The sequence below is a fragment of the Macrobrachium rosenbergii genome, chromosome 4 (assembly GCF_040412425.1).
Source record: "Macrobrachium rosenbergii isolate ZJJX-2024 chromosome 4, ASM4041242v1, whole genome shotgun sequence".
NCBI classification, from domain to species: domain Eukaryota; kingdom Metazoa; phylum Arthropoda; class Malacostraca; order Decapoda; family Palaemonidae; genus Macrobrachium; species Macrobrachium rosenbergii.
The window spans coordinates 27,255,852-27,280,000 of record NC_089744.1 but is presented as its reverse complement, the minus strand read 5'-3'; the positions used below and the strand labels follow the sequence as shown (position 1 = coordinate 27,280,000).

General features: G+C 37.4%; 1 protein-coding gene across 4 annotated transcripts in view; it reads left to right on the top strand.

Annotated features, from left to right (window-relative positions):
- The window catches only part of LOC136831458 (kin of IRRE-like protein 1), a 407,220-nt gene that overhangs the window by 366,319 nt on the left and 16,752 nt on the right, over positions 1 to 24,149 (top strand). Inside the window, exons 9-11 of one of the 4 annotated variants that reach the window (XM_067091965.1) lie at positions 7,784 to 7,968; positions 16,721 to 16,853; positions 18,407 to 18,520. In XM_067091965.1, the coding sequence (XP_066948066.1) occupies positions 7,784 to 7,968; positions 16,721 to 16,853; positions 18,407 to 18,520 (432 nt within the window). Of the gene's footprint in view, positions 1 to 7,783; positions 7,969 to 16,717; positions 16,854 to 18,361; positions 18,521 to 24,149 lie in introns of all 4 variants that reach the window. The other 3 variants (XM_067091956.1, XM_067091939.1, XM_067091950.1) reach the window with 3 other exon arrangements.

Sequence of the window (24,149 nt, the reverse complement as noted above, 5' to 3'; positions counted from 1 at the left end):
GATATATATATATTTACAGTATGTATATATATGTATATATATATATATATATATATATATATATATATATATATATATTAAAATGTGAGTGAAAAAGAAAGTTTCTCGGAGTTTGAGATTATACCTGGCTTGGAGAATGAGAAAGAGTTACTGTGCTGGGTGATTTGAATGTAATCATAAAATTTAGGTAAAGAGATGGTAAAGTCAGTGGGTATGGAGTGCCTGGAATGAATGAAAATGGAGTGAGTAATGTGAAAATGAATTCTAAGGGAATCAGAAAAGATTCATAATCTACTTTTGAAAGAAAATACTGCTGAAAATATTTGTTACAGTAAGTGGCTGGAGGCGTAGTCTAGGATTTCAGGATGTATCAACAAATGTTATGTAGACAGTAGAGCTTGATAAGAAAAACTTGAGAGAAACTTATGAGAGGACGGTTGGATAAAAATCTGTTGAAATATACAAAGTTTATGAAAATTCTGCAAAATTCGAAATATGGGTCACTGAGTCAGCAAGGAGTGTTTGCAGGTATAACACTTATAAAAAGGAAATAAAAACAGAAATGTAATGATAAAATGCTTGGCTTTGTGTAGGGAGATAGGCCATTGTTTTTTTATGTAGGTGAATGGTAGAAGATATCATGCACAGGCATGCAAGGGGAAAATGGGAGTCAAAACGAGAGTGAAAGTGGAAAATGTGACGCAAGAGAAAACCAAGTTGTTTTTTATGGAAGTGAATGCAAGAGAAAGATTCATAAACACGTGCATCTTAAAATGAAAGTTGCAAATAGAGAGATGCAGTATAAAGAAAAGAGGTCTTGTGTCAGTGAAAGGATTACTTTGAAGGGTTGCTGAGTGAGGACGATAGAAGATTAGAGGATCGCAATGTTAGATTAATAGAAGTGGTTTGTTTAAATTTGGAAATGCTTGTGGCGATAACTTTTACAAACGTAAGGTAAGCAACTAGGGGCTTGAAGAATGGAAAAACACCAGGAGTTATCTGGATTATAAGTGAAGTGTTGCAGAATGGTGGCAATTGCATGATGAGTGGCTGACCAAGGGTAGAAGGTATATCTATAAGAGGGAAAGGTACCAAAGGAATTGGTGTTAGGAATAAATGTATAAAAACGAGGAAGAGTGCAAGAATTATAGAATTATCATGAATTATACTGGAGAAGATGTCTGGTAAGACATTGATTGAGAAATTCAGCAAACTGAATAAAGAAACATTGATAGGGGTTGAATATTGAATATTTACGAAACGGAAAAGGCGAAGGAATCTAATGCTTATTATAAAACGTTTGTGTGAGAACATTTCCCAAAGTTTCTACTTTTTGATAAGCAAAGCAACATCGATATGATCTTTATTTCATTATGTTTTCATTCTTTGATAATTTATTGTATTATTTCACCAATATTTCAGTAGTTTTTTACATTCGCCAGTTTATGAGCATTATATGATTTGTATATCTGACTGTGCTGTATATGCCTACAGTATTTGCATTTTCGACAAGCAACCTTTTAAATTTATTTTTTTTACCGCTGAAAAAGATACGTGTGCAAGCAATAGATACAAAACCTTTTAAGCGTTATTACAGCAATTTAAGCAAATCATTGCTTTTGGAGATCAAGCGAACTGTTGCTGTAACTTCTGCTGAAATACTGATGTTACCGTATTAACTATGGACAGTTAGTCAGAACTCTTTTACACTGAACACATTTTTCCCCGCGTTGGCTTGGCAACTGGCTTTATTCCACACCGGTTACAATGCGCCACCAGATGAATGCCGAACCAGTAGATTTTCTTTCATGTCCGGATGGTTTTGGATTGTATTAAAACTTTTTTTTGAAATGCAAAGGTCTATGTTATTGAAACCCAATGCTGTAATTCAAAATACGTGGAAATAAGGAGAATGGAGAGAGAGAGAGAGAGAGAGAGAGAGAGAGAGAGAGAGAGAGAGAGAGAGAGAGAGAGAGAGAGAGAGAGAGAATTTCCCATTCGCTTACTCACTCGCTTATTTATCATCTGATTGAGAACGCGATATGTCATTTCCCTCTGTACAACCTTTATTCATATTTCAGTTTGCACGTGTGTACACCTTTTTAGATCTAAAAAACAGAGAAAATATGGCGATTGTATGAAGAGGGGGTCTCTTCTCTTTTAAATTTAAATTCATTACTAAAGGCTGTAAGGGAGTTATTATTATTATTATTATTATTATTATTATTATTATTATTATTATTATTATTATTATTCAGTGCTGTTGTGAGAACACCCAGTATGAGAAGATGTTGCACAGAAATGCTTGATTTAATGTGGTAATTAATGAGCTAGGTTTCCTCAAGTGGTAACGAGTTACTCATATCTGTTTGAGGAGTCAAAACGGTACTCTAAGTCCCGTCTCGTTAAATATTTTGTCGTAAATTCCATGTCAGAGGTTCGTTGGTATCTTTAACATTTTCGTATCGCGAGCTCATTTTTGATAGTCGTTTAATTATTATCTTTTTAACGTTAGCGTTAGGTGTTCCGCAGGTTTAGGTACTGGATATCTCAGATTCAAAGGCCATCAGCCTTGGCTCCATCTGAGAAATCCCCCTTCTTCAAAGCAACCGCATTGCTACTGCCATCCCACAAAAGAGAGCTCGCCAAGGCTATTTTGGCTCCATTCCCTTTGTGGTCATATTTCCCCTCCTGGCTTCATCTCTCGATAATGAAACAAATAATCCTCTAATGATTCCTGGCTGTGGGGGTTTAAGTGAGGAGGAGATTGGATTAAGAGATTAATTGGCGATGATTTAAGAGAACGAGGATGGGGAGGTGCCCGGGTGGGGAGCGGGGGTGGCAGCCCCCTGCGTTCCCGAAATTTATGGCGCGAGGCGATTGTGTGAGCAATCAGAGTCATCGGCAAGCGCCCGCACCGCCAGCTCGCCTTACAGCCATTGTTCGGGCTTGCTTCTTCCTCCTCCTCCTCCTCTTCTTCTTCTTCTGATAGCGACCCTTGGACGCGCACCCGTCTCACCTTTTTTTTTTTTTTTTTTTTTTCGTGTTCATTTAATAGAGGCCTGGGGACTTAACCAGGTTCGTGGCTGTGACGAAAGAAGAGAGATAGAGAGACTGCTCCTGTGAAATGCCTCTTGTTTGATTGGCCGATACAGTCCATACTCAGTCACTAGACTTGTAATTCAACCAGTCGACAATTGTGCTACTCGAACTAATGTTCGAACCTTAACCTAAAGTGGAGGGGAGGAAAGGGAGGGTGATTTGAAACGTCCCTTCGTCTCCATTTCTCTCTTTTTCTTTTAGGCCCCGACTAGGGGGGTGGCACACCAGCCCCCTACCCCGCAGTCCTCCTCCCTCGCCCCCCAACACATCATCAGTCCTCATTTGACCACCCACACAATCGTTTTACAATGGCCGAATCTTTCCACGGAGGCGGAAGTGAAATGAAAGAGTGCATTACCGAGAAATAACAGAAAAATGGAGACGCTAAAGGGTCATCATGTGGGCTGGCGACGAAAGCGAGTTGGGCATTTTTCACGACCAAAAGAGCGAGAATTGGGATTATGAATGGCATTCCGATGAGAGATAAGGCCGCCCGGAGCCACCAGAAATGATGGTGAACATAACTCCACTGGTTTCCGAGGGCGACTGCCATTTGAGAAACGTCTATAGTCTGTCTTTTTAGAAAAGTTTTTTTTTTTTTTTTTTCAAATAGGGGTTTACATCCTTGCATTGAGAGTTTTTTTTTTTTAACGAACATCACTTTGCGTTGTAATACGATGAGTGATCAGACCTTGAAATAAACTGATTGTTTTGCAAGATAATTTTCCCGGAACTTAAGGGTTTTTTAAAGTAATATATATTATAAAGAGTTTGTAAGTAGAGACAGCAACTTAGATATTACTAATGACCATTCCATTTAAGTATTATAATACCTGAAATATATCTTTCTATCTATCTATCTATCTATATATATACATATATATATATGTAGATAGATAGATATATGTATATACATACATATATACATATAAATATGTATATATATAAATTTTTATAGTTAAACAGACTACAACCAAAATCTTCATAATCAGAAACTAATGAAAAACAAGCATATTTGAGTAAAATTTAATGAAAAAAATTTTTTTGATAAGCCTGCATTGCGTTAAATGCGAACATAGGCAAATAATTTCAGGAAGAGAATATTACATGCACTCGAAAATAAATGTTTTTAGCTTCAGCAGCAGACAATTCCATGAAAAATTAATTATCCTCGACAGTGAATGATATCTTATTCAAGATAGAAAATGGGAAAATCTTTTAAAAATATATATGCGTGAGAATTTCAGGGGAAAAAATATTATCCGATGAAAGCAGATCTGATTCGTTTAAAACTGAACATGATTTTTAGAGAAAAGAATTTGATATCATGGAGTACTTTCGGCCTCCAAACTACTCACTTGGGTACTTTCATGTCATCCTAGTATCAGAATTTCGAGTGTCACCTGATACCGCTAGTGCACCTTCGGGAAATCATTAGCTAGGTGACACCGAACACTAGATATGGCACTACGGTCATTGAAACTGCTGATGGGCTCTTTAGAGAGAGAGAGAGAGAGAGAGAGAGAGAAAGCAAATTGGTTACTATCTTGATGATTCCATGTGTCGTGAAAATGGCAATGATTTTACATAGCAGATTGAGCCCTGAAACTGTGATAATTTACTTTTCCTGCTGTCCCTGTCATTATCCTTGTTAGTAACGGATTATTTTCAAAAGAAAATATTAAAAATAAAGTCGTCAGGGGTTTACCTCACCAAGAAGGCAAGTAGATAAAACACCATAGTCATTTACAATATTATAATTGCATTAAAAATCAATGAACAGAAGTTGCATTTCTGCCATGAACCCCCCAAGATATTCCAGAGAGATGTATATATACGTCTGACAGTTCTGACGAACGCAAACGGAGGCAATATTCCGAATTCAATCGCATTGCAAAAGCCTCTTTGCAATCCTCATGTTGACTGTGTCAATGTGCAAACAAATTTCCGCTGTTTTGGTGTTGACATCTCGGGAATTGGGCATTATTTCTCTTTCCCTTTCCCTGTTCCGTCATCCGGTGGCCCGCAACCTTATAATGCCCTGTAATTTCGTGAAGTTAGATAATAAAAAACTTCCCTTTTCGATAATGCAAGGCCGAGAGAGAGAGGGAGAGAGAGAGAGATCATTGCAGTAATGTACTCATAATTACAATTGATAACGTGCAAATGGATGTATAATGATAACTACTGACGATAACTTTGGACATAATAACACTTAATTTACCTGCTGACGGTAAAAGCCCAAGAATAACTGCCTATCGACGGCAATTCTGGCCCGGCGGTCCTCCTGGGATGTGCGAGACAAAAATAAAGTCGAGAGAGAGAGAGAGTGAGTTTGGAAATTAATTCATCAGTTGACGCGAGATACTAATTTCGCCATTTCTTGCTAATGATGGTATCTGGGCGTGGGTTGTCAGGCCGAGATATTAAGTGGCGAATTCAACTTCCCGTTCGTCTGATTTCCGTTCTTTGATGCCGAGGGAAAATATTATCAAATTGCTCTTTAGGTATTTTTTTTTTTTAAGAAATAAAACTGAGGAGCAAATCGGTGTGGTCTTTGACTCGCTTTGAAACAGATGCAAATTTCGAGCTGCATACAGTGTAGTTCTTCACTATCACCATCATAACTGATGGTGTACGAATAGTCTTGAATGTTGTCGTTGATATTTTCATGGTACCCATTAATGATGATGACATAACTTTCATTATTATTTATTGCTCTCATCACCGTTGTCGCCAGTGTTCTTATTACTGAAAATTTATAAAGCATGTTGAAGTTCGTAGCTTCCTTTGAGTTTCCTCCATACTGACGAAAAGAAACCTTGGGAAATAATGGAATAAAGCAAAGGTGTTTAGAACTGCTGAAATGGCAATTAGGGCTGCCCCACAACTCTGTTTCACTCCTTTTCCTCCTCCCCCCTCACCCCCACCTTGCTGTTACAATGGAGAATCCCTTTATCTCAGCTTGGCAACTGGCTCTGCTCATCCCATCCGTAAAATAAAATGGAAATTAAGTAAATTCATTGTAATTCTCTACCCGCAAATGGCGTCCACAGCAACTTCGCCTCACGAAACACAGACAAAAGTATCAAGAGAAAGAAAACTGGGATTCTTCTCTTCCAAATGTCATTCAAAAGTCATTTCACCCCGAGAGAAACTGTCTAGAATAAAAGTCTAAAACAAACAGTCAGTCGGGTAGGATAGACTTTGATAGTGACAGACCGAGTTTCTCTCTCTCTCTCTCTCTCTCTCTCTCTCTCTCTCTCTCTCTCTCTCTCACACACACACACACACACACACACACACACAAAGAAACACACTAGCTTCCTCTAAGGAAATGGCGTGCGGTGGTCGCGAAGGTGTTCTGTGTGTCTTCGTTGGAAGGTCAGAGACAAAGTTTCATTGACGAAGGGTGAAGTGTTCTTCACCACTCTCACCCCCCCCCGCCCCCACCCAACTTCTTGTGTCGTTCCTACCCCTATTCCTTCCCCTACCCCTGCCCCTTCCCCTTCCCCTTTAGCAACGAGGGCCACTTTAGGTTACAAGAGGTCACATGAGTTATTGCTTCCCTTGCGTCATTCTGAGATAAGGTCAATAGAGAGAGAGAGACAGAGACAGAGACGGAGAGACTGGGGACTGTGTAATTTTAAAGGAATGGTCGATAGTACTTCTGTGCTCAGGTTTCACTCTTGCAAATTAGCTTTGTATATATATATATATATATATATATATATATATATATATATATATATATATATATATATATATATATATATATATATATATATATATATATATATATATATATATATATATATATATATATATATATATATTTATATATATATATATATAGAGAGAGAGAGAGAGAGAGAAAAGAGAGAGAGAGAGAGTCATTTTTTCATTTACAAAATGATCCTGTTTGCTAATGAAGTCAATACGGAAAATTTGACTTGTCGCAATTCTTGAAGATATTCAAATCGAGGATTCCTCTCACTTAGAATATTAGAAAATTGGCTTAGAATAGAAGAGGAAATCTCCTGGCTGTGGTCAGAAGGAAAATACAGCCAGCATCCAACAGCCTACCTCTCTTGGGTACTACAGTGAGTGACACATATCCATTCCTGGCCTCGTTTTATGTAGGACATAGTAATGAGGTGTGATTATGAGGTGCTTATTTAATTATTCAACATGCTTTTTAAATGGTCTGCGGCTTGAAAATGTGAGCATAAAAGTGACATGGCAAATTAATTGATCATTAGTGTAGGTAGCTGTCATAAGTGTAGATAATTATCTAGAATGAGATGTCATTCCATTTACTCTTTAAAGTTCATTCCACTAATTCAGTTACTCCTCAGGACTGAAAGTTCCCCCCCAGTGCTTCCCTCGGTCCCTTTTTGATCCTTTCAAAATCTTCCCTCACGTTCGCCTCCTTACCCCTCTTATCATTTCTAACAAGGGAGAGCGAAGTGCTATACAGAGATCGGTTTCCCACTGAACTACGTGTTATTTTTTTTTTTTCTTGTTAGTTTCAGTATTGTGTAATAAGAATCCACAATTATATAGCAAACTATATTATTATTTAAAATGTAAATCTTCAAGTCTTGACAACAGTTCCGTGAAACCTTCGATTTTAGCCAAAATGATAACAGTTCCTTCTTTTTTCTTTTCTCCCCCTCAGGAGCTCCCCACGTCCTCCGCTACACCGTCAACAGGAACGTCCAAGTAGCCAAGGGAGAGGACGCCGTGATCCAGGTGGTGTTCTGCTCAGACCCCCAGCCCTCTCGCACCACCTGGGAGTGGGGCTCACTCCGTCTGGAGGCGGGCAACGGCCAGGGCAGATACGTCGCCGAGAACCTAGCACAGGTACCTTGCATCTCGTGAGACTAGCATGGCGGGTATTCTTCTTTGGGTTATAAAGAGAGATGGGGAATATTGTCCTGGTAGCGTTGGTACTTCCTGGAAGTAAATAGGCCTCGTTTCTGGCATGATACTGGAAAAGGGCTTGAGTGTCGCAAGGGCGCGACCACTGACTCCGTAAAAGATGTAGATTCGTCCCTGGTTCTATCTGATGGAAGGTGTCTTTGAAGCCAAACTTGAAATTCTCTCTCTCTCTCTCTCTCTCTCTCTCTCTCTCTCTCTCTCTCTCTCTCTCTCTCTCTTAAATGACCTTTGGCCATAAGCTTTCTAATTAAAGATTTCTGAAAGGGTTGCTAATCCACTGGAAACAGGAATATCTCAGTTTTTTTCTTCAATCAGAGTCAGTTCTCCCTTTACTGAAAGCCTACATTGACTTGCATGTGGTATGGGGAGTTTATCATTAATTCGTACAAGAGGGCAAATTGCATTTGACCTGCCAAGCGTACTTTGAAGGGTGAGTATTCAGTTTTAATATTGGCGAGGGACAGATGGAATATCAAAAAATGCATTTTAATAATTATATTATTTGTATTGGTATATCTGAAATCGCATTATGATGTTAACTTTTCAGATGAGGTTGAAAAAATAATTAGTGTATTTTTCAAGTGTCTTACATTTTGCGGATATTCATTTTTCTCTCTCTCTCTCTCTCTCTCTCTCTCTCTCTCTCTCTCTCTCTCTCTCTCTCTCTCTGCTCGCGACTCAGATGACACTTTGTAATCTACTACACACGCACTTGCGTGCATGCGCAAACACACACACACACACATATATATATATATGTGTGTGTATATTTATATATATATATATATAAATTATATATATATATGTATATGTATGTATATATATAGTGCTGGTTCTGCTTCGTTACGCATACGCTTATTTATTGATAAGCAGAATAGCCATCTAGTTGATGACGCATCCACGTCGAGGATTTCCGCGCCACGCATGGACAAACTGAACTTTCTGATTTTGGAGACCGGGAAAGGGCATTTCCCTCCTGAAATCAGTACTCGCCAGCAGCTCCAGTATTCCCCCCCTGTCAATCCCTGCAGCAGCGCTGCACCGCACCTGACGATTAGCATTCGCCCTCCGGTGTAGAACCCGTTCTGATCCCGTATGCATCGAGGGACTCGATCCGGAATCCCCTTTTCTTCTCGCCCGTGACGGATCTAATCTCTCTCTCTCTCTCTCTCTCTCTCTCTCTCTCTCTCTCTCTCTCTCTCTCTCTCTCTCGCATTAACATGAGGAAACGCGAGCCGTTTCCATTATAGAAAAGGGGACGGACGAACGGACGGGCGCTGCCACTTATCAATCGACAATTAAATGCATTGTTAATCGGCGCACCTTGCAAGTACAGCAGCGAGAGGTTGCAATATTTGATATCTCCCTCCCCTCTCTCCTCGCCCCTTGCCCTTTGAAAGGAAGTTATTGACGCTTTCATTGCTCTCGAGTGGTGTCTATGGGGCTGGCGATTGGGGAAGGGGAGGGTGAATTAGGATAAGGAGGAGTGCGAGAAGTAAGGGGGAATAGGGACCCCTTTTCCTGCTGACTAATATGTATATGTATATATATATATATATATATATATATATATATATATATATATATATATATATATATATATATATATATATATATAATATATATATATATATATGTATTATACACACACACACACACACACACACAATATATATATATATATATATATATATATATATATATATATATATATATATATATATATATATATATATATATATATATACTGTATATATATATATATTATATATATATATATATATCTTAAACCATATAGCGTGCTAAGTGTCTCACTTTAGGCAACACTATGATGAAAATTATTCATCTATCTCTCTTTCACTCTCTGCACAGGCGATATAAAATTCTCGTTTCACCGTGAAATATCGATATAAATCCATATTCTTTACCAGGGCGATGCCTGTTTTCAGAAAGGCCCGCTGTTATTAATGCTCGGCCATAAATAAAAGTGAGTAACTTGGCCATCTCAAAGGTTAACCCGCTTGGATTTATTGTATAATATGTCAATATAATTCCTTCCAACGTAAATATTTTCGCGTAAAGTATTTTGGAACGAGTAATGGCTCTGACTCCACTCCCCCACCCACTAATCCCAGCCTCCTTCAATCCACCCCACTCCTCCGCCCTTCCCCCCCCCCCAACAACAGGGCGCATCGTCGTTTGTAATCAGATATTTTCATGAAGATTTATAGTCTCTTCCTGACATAGTTTTAGAGGATTACTTAATTTTTTTGCTCTGAAGTAAATGGAGTTTTCTGTACGTGATGAGGCTTCTGATTAGATCAGGCGTGTGAGGGGAAGGAAACTGCAGCAGGTAAGTGTTACCACAATACTTGGTTTGAAGTGCTCTCAGAAACACGAGACATCAGGAAAACTTTCCTTTTTCACGTAAATGCAAACGATTTCCCTGCTTCCGGGGAAATTTCATTGCTTTTTGGGAAATTTCCCTGCTTCTGGAGAGAATTACCCTCTGAAAAAATTTTCCTGCAGGAAAAATTTCCCTGCTTCTGAGGAAATTTTTCCCTTAAGGGGGGGTAGTGACGTCAGTGTACCTCACGTGGTGCACTGTAGGCATTACTTTGGGGTCTTTGAAGCGTCCTTGCGGCCTATATCTGCATCCTCTTTCATTCCATTTACTCATACCTTCGTCCATATTCTCTTCCATCTGACTTTTCACCTCTCAAACAATTGTTTCATTGTGCAACTGCAAGATTTTCCTCCATTTAAACTTTTCAAACCCTCTTACTGTCAGTTTCCCTTTCAGCGCTGAATGACCTCATAGGTGCCAGCGCTTGGCCTCTGGCCTAAATTCCATTTCTATTCTATTCTGTTCTGAGGAAATTTCAGGGAAACTTCAGAGGAAACTTCCCTGCCTCTGGTAGTGAATATTGCCCAAATATGGCGAATTCCCTTAGAAGCTAAGCGTAAATCGCCCCCTCGCGGGGAGTAAATATGCACTCGTTGTGGGAAAGGTCTCTGGGGCAAGAGGAAATGGGTGGAGTACAATTATTACGCTCAAGTGACTCATCCCCGTTGGAAAGTTCCACATTCATCAGGATGTCATTTTGGTTGTGCTTTAAATGTTTTTAAATAGTTTCCATGTCCAGCCGACACTAATTATTAAACATTTTTCAGGCAAGGAAAGGAGAGAGAAATCTGCTCGTGTTTTAATTTTTTCCAGGTTTTTTATTTTGATTTAGAACGTTTGATGTTTGAATCGCAGTAATCTAATCTAGGTCACGTTGACATGGCAGAAATTTTTCCCAAATTTTTATGTATTTTAGTTATTTTCCTCCCTCGATGTAAATGACTGAACTAGTCTTTATTATAAGTTCTTAAACCGAGCAAGCGCTAATGAAACTCAGTTAAAACAAAGCAGTATGATGTTGGGTATATATTCGCCCCTGCTCTATATAACTTATAAAGCATTTGCTGCAAACTTTTGTCTTAATTTTATTGCAGGAGAAACGACCGTTTAACTGCAGTTGTTGAAGTCATTTGTATATACTTCCGCTGCAACGTTTAGATTTCAAGTGAAATAGTTGCTCTATACTTCGTCCCAGTGCCTCTCTCTCTCTCTCTCTCTCTCTCTCTCTCTCTCTCTCTCTCTCTCTCTCTCTCTCTGTTGCGAAACATGTACAAGGGCTTAAAGTATCTCTATCCTTTATAGCACTTCCACCGTCCTCTTACGCCTTCCCATTTAGTCATGTTCGTCCTTCCCCTTACAGGAGGGTAGGAACCGTCCCCCTGATGACCCCTTCCCCGCACACACACACACACACACACACACACACAGGACCTCCTCTGCCGCAGGTGAACCTACATAAATGATGAGGTCAGGCGACTTGCACACGCAGGCCAACATACATTCGCGCGCGCTCAAAGCCATCATTAGTAAAGAGTCTCCGCTGTATTTTGAGGCAGAAACTGGATGCTTATGTGCCAGCAAGGAGCTTCTTTACAGCCTAGAAAGTGGCGCAGGACTCTTCCCAAAGCCCGAAGAGAGTTAGGAAATTAGGTACTGTTTGGGAAATAGGTTAGGGCTACCTACAGTCACTCTCCTCGTGAAAATGAAGGAATTCAGCTACCTACCTTACAGTCCCGCTCATCGTGAAAAATGAAGGAATTCAGCCAGTTTTTGGATTTTTACCCTGGATTTTTTTCAATTTGTCTGTTGGTGTCCACATCTGCTTCTTTTTCTGTGGCATCCAAGACAATCTTAGTATCCAGAATAGCATCTTTGGGCCAAATACTTTGGTTTTTTTCACTATTTGCTTTATAACGCCAGAGTTACTTTACCGAGACAAGAACTTTTTCAAAAAAAAAAAAAAAACTAAACTCATCCCAAGTCTCCGCTTTGCCAAAACTGAACCATTCCAGTGACCCTGAGGAGAGCGACAAGAGGTCATTTTCATTCGAATTCCCTCCCTGTATTTCACTCCCACGTACAACTACTGAGTATTCCGTCGCTTGGGTGTGTCGTATCTTGCATTCACCCTCAGTAGGCTTCGAACTCAGTACCGCCTCCATGCTGAATCATGGATGGTCTCCTGTGTAGGAAATTTCCACAACTTGACTTGCTTCTAAAATTATATGTGTACGTATATATATATATATATATATATATATATATATATATATATATATATATATATATATATATATATATATATATATATATATATATATATATATATGTAGACCCCTGATGGCTCAGTCGGTTACAGCAGCAGCTTCGGACTTCGTAGAGGTCTGTGGCGCGAGTTCAAACCCGCAGCCGACTGATCAGAGAGGCGAACACTTTGCTATCCGTGTAGACATCCCGGGATTATATATGTAATCAACGGATAGGTTTGCTTAAAAGCAAATGGATGTTACAGACTAAATACACACACAAAACAAAGCCACTACAACACCTTCTAAAAACATCTCACACGTCTCGAACTCTCGCCATACCCGCGCAATAACTTCTCGCTGCTGGGAAGAAAGGGCGTTGGGTCGGGTATGATACATGAACCATACGTACCGGGGTCTAAGCGATGTCAGGCAGGGCAGCCGATCGAGACCACAGGTCTACCCCAAAGCCAAATCAAAAAGTCCTTCAAAAGAAGGCATCGTGCTTACCCCATACAAAAATGGGAATAAAAACACGTTAAAAGAAGAAGAAGAAGATATATATATATGAATATGTATTTATATATTTATATATAAATGTATATACATATCAATATATATATATATAAATATATATCTATACACGTACTGTATATACACATATATATGTATATATATGCAAATACATTTACATATGAATATATATAAATACATACAAACATATGTTCATATATATATATATATATATATATATATATATATATATATATATATATATATATATATATATATATATATACATATAATTTTAGAAACAAGTCAAGTTGTGGAAATTTCCTGCAGAGAGAGACCATCCATGATTCAGCATGAAGGCGGTACTGAGCTCGAAGCCTACTGTGGGTGAATGCAAGATACGACACACCCAAGCGACGGAATACTCAGTAGTATATATGTATATATATATATATATATATATATATATATATATATATATATATATATATATATATATATATACATACACATTTATATATATATGTATTTGTAAATATAAGCCTTTTTTTCAAAATGTTAAGTGGTTAAGACACAGAAACTCACTAACGAGGGTACTTGCTACGACTTTTTTGTCTTAAGTAGTGAATGATGTATGTGATAGTCAGTCGACTGTTATGGGTCGGTGTTAGAGCCGAAATGATCATCTCGCCCAAAAAGTAATATGTATACAGTATATATAGACAGTATAGAATATATATACATATACATATATTATATATATATATATATATATATATATAGATAGATAGCTATTATACATAAATACGCAATGATATGTGTATGTTTATATTTACCTATTTCACCATGGAGATGAAAAAGCATGAGTTGTCATTGTGGACAGATAGCAGGAATTATCTTTTATGGTTACGCATTTCTGCTTTTATCATTTTTCATGGCGAGGGTCCACTAAAATCATTTATTTCCAGTTCATGCAATGTCATGATCTGCACTCTCTCTCTCTCTCTCTCTCTCTCTCTCTCTCTCTCTCTCTCTCTCTCTCTCTCTCGCTGCCCGTCCCCTGTTAAAAAAAACTAAATTGAATTTATTGGGTGAATTTATCAGCGAAATTACATTTATTCCATCATCTGTGTTTAGTTTGCATCATTTAGAAAAACGAATTTGGAGCGTTAATTGCCTTGACGATGTTTACTCTTCGTAGAGCTGATGACGAAAGTGGAAGAAAGTCTGCGGACTTATGACATGCAATTTCGCTTCTGTTACTGTTATAATTTAGAATTCCATTTCACGACTGGTCTTTAATTTGTTTAATACTTCGTGGGACCTTCTAAAGAAATTAGAAGTTCAACACTGACTTTTCTCAAGTTTAAATGTTTGCGAAAGCCGTGTCAGCGAGTCTGTTCTGAGACAGCATATGGAAGATGTGGCTTCTGTTTTTATTTGTTACAGTTTTGGATGTGAACACTGATCATTACGCTTACTCTCTCTCTCTCTCTCTCTCTCTCTCTCTCTCTCTCTCTCTCTCTCTCTCTCTCTCTTCTCTCTCTCTCTCCTTTATTATTCTTTACCGATGATGTTTAACGCTTTAAATGACGAACCAATAACATAGGACAATATCGATAGTTCTTGTGTTTACTTCATAATTTTTTTTTATATGTGGCTATTTTAGAATCCGCATGGACTCGCTTCGTTATCATAGAGCATTACAAGCAAATGCTTATACGTTTTGAAGGATTCTCTTGCTTCCCCTTGAGAGGCGATGTCCATCGACACGTTTGAATAAATTTCCCTCGGAAAAATATTAAAATTTGGTGCTTTTTTTTTTTTACTATTGTTTGTCCCTTTTTGTACGCTAAATAATGAGAAAATTAAAGAAAATTGAACCTAGTTTCAGAAGAAAACGATAATATGGACAAAGGAAAGTTAGAAAGTTATGAAGGAAATCCAATGCAAGACTGTCAAAGGATATCATTTCGTAGGATTTTCAAAACATACCTCAAAGAAAAGCTTTCGAAGGATTATCCTCACTTCTTACAGCTGTTGAAGAATACCTCCAAGAATGACTGTTTTCAAGGACGTCACAGTGGATAAAGTCAACCTTAGAGAAAAAGGCGTAAATAGACTCGAGATATTTTTGTCCATTTGAGAGCCCTGTTTAAGACTCTTGCAATGTAAGCCTTTTACAGGACGTTGCACGAAAATGAAATGAGTATTGCAATAGCCCAGAGTGATACTGCGACGTAAGACCTCAGATGGTATATGCTTGACTTGTAGACGGAATTGTAAAGTAGGATTTGTAAAGGATGTCGCAAGTGTGATAGGACATTCGGTGGAAAGTACAGTAAAGGGCTCTTGTCAAGAACTGTAGTGTCAGTGTGAAATTATACTGCTTTTCAAAACTTATGTAGGCTTTGCATCTAAACACCACGGGACAATACTGTATAATGTGTGATTTTAAAAAATGTGCAGCTTAAGACTAATGAAACAGATCCAGTTGCCCCAGTCGGAACTCCGCTCTTCACTCAAAGACGTGCTGTCGCAATGAATGCGATTTTTGAGTGACCACCCAGACCACTTCTGGCGGTGCAGCTGAGGGTTAATGTGCTATAAAAATTCCCCGATTGCGGACTGTTCCCCCCTTTCTCCTTGCCTGCAAGAGAGGTCCCCGAGTGTGTGTGTGTGTGTGTATTTTGGCCTCATCTGAGTTGTGGGACTTCCTCAGTAATTGGGGACCGGGTTGCAGCAAAGGCTTCTGGGTAATTGGAGTTAACCTCCGGCCCTTGTGTCAACAGTTTTAATGTACAGCGCTAATTGGTTGTTTTATTAGATCCAGTTTCTCTCTCTCTCTCTCTCTCTCTCTCTCTCTCTCTCTCTCTCTCTCTCTCTCTCTCTCCAAGGTCTATTTTCACTACCTGTCCCTCTCCCTCTGGAGAGGATTTGCTTAGTAGGACGGTGATTTAGCCATCACTCAAGTTTCCCTCCCTAATCTGGCAAACACAACACTTTTTTTTTTCGTCGACTTAAGCCTCAGTATTTTTCCAATTTTCACATAGAATGTTGTTGCTTACCAGGTTAATTTCAGTGTAATTAACTCGTTCACGAAATAACTTATAATTGTATTGCTTCAGGTATTTAGTCTAACATTTATTATTTCACCTATTTTCTGTATTGCCAAGTTGTAGCAACAGTTTTTTGAAGAACTTGAATATCAAGATTAGAATCACAGTGAGGTAAATGGAGAGTACTTAACACGTGATAGCTCAACACTGCTAATTATATTATATATATATATATATATATATATATATATATATATATATATATATATATATATATATATATATATATATATATATATATATATATATATATGTATGTATGTATGTATGTATGTATATATATATATATATATATATATATATATATATATATATATATATATATATATATATATATATATATATATATACACTTTCACGATATGTGACTGTGACCTGTCTCTCAGCAGGACTCTAGGGAAGACTGCTACGCAGCTCGTCTACGCGTCCAGGGAGCAGACGCAGCCGACGCCCGCGACTACCACCTCAATGTGGAGAACGATAAGGGCGCGGATCAGTACACCGTCAGCCTCTTAGTAAACGGTGGGTTTATATGCTTAGGTAGGAGGCCATGCTTGATGAAAGCACTGTGGCTTCGCAAGCATAAGAGAAGCCCATGAAACCATCACCTTTTACTAAATCACTCGTTGCTGTCTTTCTTCTGATATGATGTCACACTTGAAGAAGATTGTACTGTATATACATTGTTCAGATCTCTCATATATTTCTTTTTAAAAACTCATAACGTACGTTATTTTATATATTTTTTTTATTTTACCGAGATGTTTTGTTCAACATGGTATTTCAGTGGCAATCCTCGTTACTTAATTATTATTTTTTTCTCTCGAATTCTGTTTTTGTGTTGTCTCACTTGTATGTACGCTTTGTATCCTGTGTAATTTGGGGAGGTAACAGACGCCAATGAGTTTTATTCTGTTTTTATTATTTTTTTTTTACATAGACCAGAAAGCACACCAAACTGCTACGAATTATTATTTTTTTCTTCACTGATTGCAAGAACGAAAAGAACTTTTTGGCACCTGTTCAGAGGACCAGCATGCTTGAATTTGTGTGTATTAGTCCATTCCACATTTTCCTTTTTTTTTATTTCATCGCTCAAGTTCTGAAGAGTCAGATAAAAACGTCTCTCGCCTGCAGATTGGTCTTGCATAGCTATGTATGATTTAAGTAAGAACGTTTGAGTCTTTTCTTTTTATTTACTAGCATGGCATGGTTGTTAATATTAAATCAATATATTATATCACTTTTGGAGCCTCATGAGTTAGTCTCAGGATTTGTCCAATTATTCTCATAAATAAGACTTGAAGCTCAGTTTGATTTGTCTCTGCAAAAGAAAACTTGTTGCTAAATACTAAACTTACTTGTCTTGCATCATTACTTGTAATGTATTAAAGTACTTGGGTTCCATTACTCATGCTCTGTTTTCGATTTGGCAACTGATAGCCTATATATAATGCAACGTAATTATCACTTGGCAGCTGTTAAACTATGTATAATTCAACGCAAGATTACTTTATTAACTTTACACTTAACCAGCCTGACGGGACCTTTTTCTAAAAAGTACGAAAATAAGAAATATGTATAATATACAGTCTTGTGAGTTGTTCAGGATAGGAAAATATAGCTTTACACTTTGGGTGCATATCTGCTTGTTGTATGTATACCGTAGCATATACAGTAAATGAATATATATGTATATATACGTATATTATATAATTATATGTACGAGTATATATATGTATATTATATATTCGTATATATATTATATGTATGGAGGTATGTGTGCAAGTACATATACTACATATACACGTAGCATATGACAGCATATTCATAAGCATATACTCACTAGACGTGTATAAGCCTGTATACATACCAACACAGATATGCCCACCCACGCTTATCTGCACGCGTTAGAAGCACCGTTCGATCGGGCGGGCTGTCGAAAGTGATATAATATTTTGCGATGGACTAATATGCGAATGGTCTTTGGTGACTCGACCTGGTGCCTTCTTCCCCCCCTCCCCAACCAGGACTTGTAGACAAGCCCCCACTACAGCGTGTCCCTCCTTCAGCAGAACCGGTGTCCATGTCCACCGTGATCGGAATTGTCATCGCTTGCCTCGTCGTGCTGGTCCTGGTCACGCTTCTGGTCTTGTACGCCTTCAAGACTGAGAAGTGGTGCTTCTCTCGTAAGTACCAGAGTCTCTCTCTCTCTCTCTCTCTCTCTCTCTCTCTCTCTCTCTCTCTCTCTCTCTCTCGGCCGACACCCTAGTCAGTCTCCATTTTCTAGTGTTGTTTCTCGAATAGATTGCGCTTTCCTCTCTCTCTCTCTCTTCTTCTTCTTCTTCTTCTTCTTCTTCTTCTTCTTCTTCTTCTTCGTTGTCTGAAAGCTCTCATTTTATACGTCTTTGCTGTTGTTGCTGCATTGGAATTAATTTTTAAAAACTCTTTGTTGTCAATGTTGACCATAACTCTGTTATAGTGCTAATCTAATAACCTGATATACGTGACTCTGCAGTTCATCTAAACTATTTTTATTTTTGAATATTTGATATATATTTTTTGGAGCAACCTTTTACATATTTTGGTGCTATGTCTATTTTGCATAGATTTCCTGAGCATGATATCCCTCTACAAAAAGCAGTAATTGGATAATACTTAAATAGAAAAGTAGTGTTAAATACTTTAGTCCTACGCTTTTATTTCATGTAAACAATCCTGTAACCTAACCTTATGTCCCACCTTATGCAGGCTACCTTTCAGATTCTATGTGTGTGTATATGTATATATATATATATATATATATATATATATATATATATATATATATATATATATATATATATATATATATAAATATATATATATATATATATATATATATATATATATATATATTTGTATATATATATGCATATATTCTTTATGTGTATGTATGTATGTATCTATGTAATGTATGTATGTACAGTATATATGTTTGCAGATATGTATGTCTTAGTACATTTACATTAACCATGAATACTTGTTCCCCTTATAACAACCTTCTTCTCTCTGCAATTAACAATATCCTGCCTTGTCCGCACGCGTATGCAGGGGTTAAATCTCCTTGGTGGAAGTGGAGAAGGGCAAGAAAAATCAGTAACTCAGGTGAAATTAACGATACCATGACCATTATGGGTCAAATCCTTTATCTCATTTTTACTACTGTGACCATCACCACTACTACTACTACTATTACTACTAGTACTATTACTGCTCCTGTTACTACAACTACTACTACTACTACTACTGTTATTTGTGCAGGATATTGATTCGTTCCTTATTTATATTTTCTTAATGTACGGTCTTTCCATCACCACTGCCGCCTTGAGTGAGACATCCTCTGCACCGTGTTGGTCTCTCTCTCTCTCTCTCTCTCTCTCTCTCTCTCTCTCTCTCTCTCTCTCTCTCTCTCTCTTTCCTCCTCCTCCTCCTCCTCCTCCTACTTTACACGCTCAAGCAAATGCAGTACAACGTGTCATTTAAAACTCTGATTAACGGCATAAACATTGCGTAATTTCCGAACTGATCTGTTTACAGACACTCACCTAATGCTGATCGCCGTTATTCAATAAAAAAAAAAATCCCTGTGGTATAATCTTTAGTGGACCCTTTAAGCAATGTCAACTTGAAACGAAAGATGTCTTTATCAAATAAATGCAGAAGGAATCTAATGTTTTCAGTGACACAAAATACTGATTTTGACTTAAAACACCTGCCACCACACCTTTTTCTGGATGACACACCCTCACCGAATGTTACCCAACATTCTCGCGCATGCTTTTTGTCAACAGCATTATAGATTAATATGTGACAGCCTGTGTGAAATATTACGTCATGAATGCTTTTAACCTATTCTCATTTCAGTATTCGTCTGAATTATCTGAGAGAAAGAGAAAATTCTCGTGTTGAAGACATTTAAATTTTTCAATGTTTATCTCAACTTGATCATAAAAATGTTTGTGTTTTAGTGTTAATCTTATCTCTTTTGAGTCCTCTTTATGAATCTGGTTAAAAGCATTTATGACTGTAGCATCTTTACCAAAAAATTTTGAGCATGAACACCGCAGTTACAAAAACAATAAAAAATAAAAATAAACTGTACAAGTGATCATGAAGAAATCCAAGTTAAAGCATGGGCTTGATTGAACTTATCAGTGACATGACACACCTTTTGTGGTAACGAACATAGTAATTGCGTGACCCTGAAACACCCAAGGATTCACAAGTCAGTTGAGGACACCACAAGATCTGGAAGTTCCTTAAAGGAGTGCTGTGCATGGCGCAACAATCATTTGCCTGTGAAACCAGAAGCTTTTATAAAGACACCGCATCAGTTACACCGTGATTCTTTTGACTGCTGATCTCTCGTGATCATCTTTAGCCACACTGGAACACTGCATTGAAACACCGCAGGATGAGAACGCCGACAGCTGCTAGACTTGTGTGCATCGTGTCTCTCCCTCTCAGTGCCTTCAGTGTAGTTGGTGAATATCTTCGACTTCCATAAACCTCGCGTTTGCATTTTAAATTGGTTCTCTGACGCCCGATTGTGCAGCTAATGTGCCACGTTAGGATCCCTATGAATATAAATTCGTTGTAAGTGCCCCGGTTATCAGGAATAAGTAACAACAAAGTAGATTAAGTTTTCTTACTTTAGTATTAGACTTTTGTTTTATTTTAAATCGACTGTTGAGATGATATTTCAAGCATAATGAATACAAATAATATCAAGTGGGCACCAATGACTTATTATGCAATTCAAGGTTTAGGGAACTTAGAATATAATCACAGAGCTATGTTGATGTTATTCACCAGACAGTTCTGTCAGGAACAAGAAGTCTCACTGTGAACTACTAATTATAGCTAGGAAAAATCCCAAAAGGTCCTTGGAAGATTTGAAAAGGAATGTGTGCGTGTGTGTATTTGCGTGCTCTTTTTTTGCACTTGTGTGGCTTCAACAGATGTGAATTCAGATAAACCAAAAAGGGGAGAAATTATCACCCTTGGGTACTCCAGTATTCTCGGGATGCCAAACGGGAGAGAGTGATGTTTCTCATGACTGAACAGGTAGCGAGCACCAATGTGTTCAGAGAAAACCTTTAACAGTGTGCATTGTCTTAACTAACTGAAGTGCACTGAATCCATAGCCTGGAGTTCTTGACTTAGATTGTTTAAGTTGTGTGTTTATTGGAGGTCCTAGTCCCAGAATTAAAACGAATTAACATTAATCATAGATTAGATGGTCAATGCATTCTTTTTTTTTTCATTAACATTACATGTCAGTTTTTCTGGTAAATATCACTCGAACGCTAATCACAGGTAAGACAGATTTTGCAGGTTCTTTGCCAGATAAAGTTTGCATATATTTGAATTCCCTCGAGTATTTCCGCTTAGATGTACGGAATACTTTTTAAAAGTCATCACAGCTGGTAAATTTACATCTAAATCTCCCCGTTTATAGATGTGTCAGTATCAAGTAAATTTCAGTGAAGTTAATTTCAGTGAAATATTAACAAAAAAAAAAGTCAGTTGTTCTGGGATTTGACCTAACGCAATTTGTTTCTTCTCTTCAACTAGGTCTCTCGCTGTCTGCCTATCCAGCCTTTTACTCTTGATTGCTCAAGGTCCTTAGATTAAAACGAAAGAAAGGTGTAAAACTGCTTAGCAAAACGATTCCTTCTTGGAGATGCGTACAGCACTGTGTATATCGTGAAATACATTGTATAGGAGGATATGTATAGTCAGTATCCTGAAGTACATAACATATGGAATGCTGGTTGCACTGGTTTTCTACCTGAGCCGTTGTAAGCTGAAGCGGAGTGGGACTTGCCACCACATTATGAATACCGGATATGGTTCTCAGATTTAAAATAAGGGTGAGAAAGGATATACTTAACTGGGATTAAATTGGATCAGTACGAGAGAGGGCATTGGATGCTCTTTTGTCTCTTTTATTTTTTTTATCATGTTGGTTAAATTTGTCACTTTGATACCACAGTACTTCGTCATTATGATAAGTCAGTTCATTTTTATTATACATCTCAAATACTCATCAGATGCACTGTGGAACGTGCAATGCAACAGGTCTCATTCAGGCTTAAATTTAAGTTCAGAAGCAAAATAAACCAGATGGAGTTCGGATGGAATTGGTTTAAAATAATCAGACATAATAGCATTTGGAAGGAACCACCAGCAAAACTGACAAAACAATAATCACTTCGTTCGTTTATGACCTCACAAAGTCATCTGTCATATTTTTTCTCTCCTCTTTCGTGAACATCAATTTCCTTTCGTTTGCCCACCTGCTTGTTCAAAATGTTCTTCTCTTATGAGGTCCAATTTTATTTTCAGTCCCAAAAATGTAGAGCTTCCTTCTGTCACTCACGTGCACATTTGCGGTTCAACTTTGGGTTGGCAGCTGACTCCCATGATTAGAAAGTTTTTATGATTTTCATCTAGATTGGTAATATGTTGTGAGCAGGTTTACCTTAAATGTAGTGGAATTTATTTTGTTTTAGATATATAATCATATCCTGTTTGGATAGCACCTTCGTCGATAGGATTAGCTTGTATATTATATGAGTGTATAGATACACACACATATGTATTTATGCATATATATATATATATATATATATATATATATATATATATATATATATATATATATATATATATATATATATATATATATATGAAATTTTATCACACCGTGATTTAAATACAATCATGAAGCTACAAATTATATATATATATATATATATATATATATATATATATATATATATATATATATATTATACAGTATATATTTATATACAGGGTGTAATACGAGTTTATGCAAATATTTTGGGAAATGAAAAAGTAATTTTGAGCAGAAAATGTTCTATAAACATATGCATTTTAAGGCTTCTTTTGTCGCTGAGAGGAATTTTAAAATAACCGATATCATTAGCGCTTCTTTCATGCGATGGAGGTTGGTAACGGGAGGTCGGAGTAGCCTGGGATGTGGGACATATAGAAGGAGGATGGAGCGATTGGGCCGATGTGAGTAAAGTACCTCCCAATCAAATGTATTATTTAGAGTTTGAAGAAAAAACATTTGGACACCGAAAAAAAAGAAAAAGAAAAGTAACCTAATTAAATCTCCCATCCATCAAAGGTAGGCTTATTCATTAGACACCTATCAAAGATTTGAAATATATTTTTAAAAATCTCTCCCTCTCCATCTGAAGTATTCATCAGACGACAGTCATAGGTGTAGACCTAGTCATGATTCCTGGTTCAACTGTTCCGTGACGAGGTGGCAGGAGAGAGAGCGCTAGAATTAACGATCACAAATGAATGTTGCTCAGGAACATTTACACTACTTACTTGAGACATAAAGCCATACGGTACCGCTGTTAGCTAATCGTTGAAATTAGATTACTTGCAAGAAAAAGAATCATAATTAAAAGACTGTCAATCCACTTGCCTGATTCACTTCATCCCCGCCCCGGCTACATCCCAGACTACTCCGACCTCCATCGCATGAAAAGCAGTGCTAACGCCAACGGTTATTTTAAAATTCCCCTCGCCGGCAATGTTTATAGAACATTTTCTGCTAAAAATTATTTTTTTCTTTCATTCCCAAATATTTGCATAAGCTCGTTTTGCACCTGCATATATATATATATATATATATATATATATATATATATATATATATATATATATATATATATATATATATATATATATATATATACATACATTAGCGCGAAAGGTGGACCATGG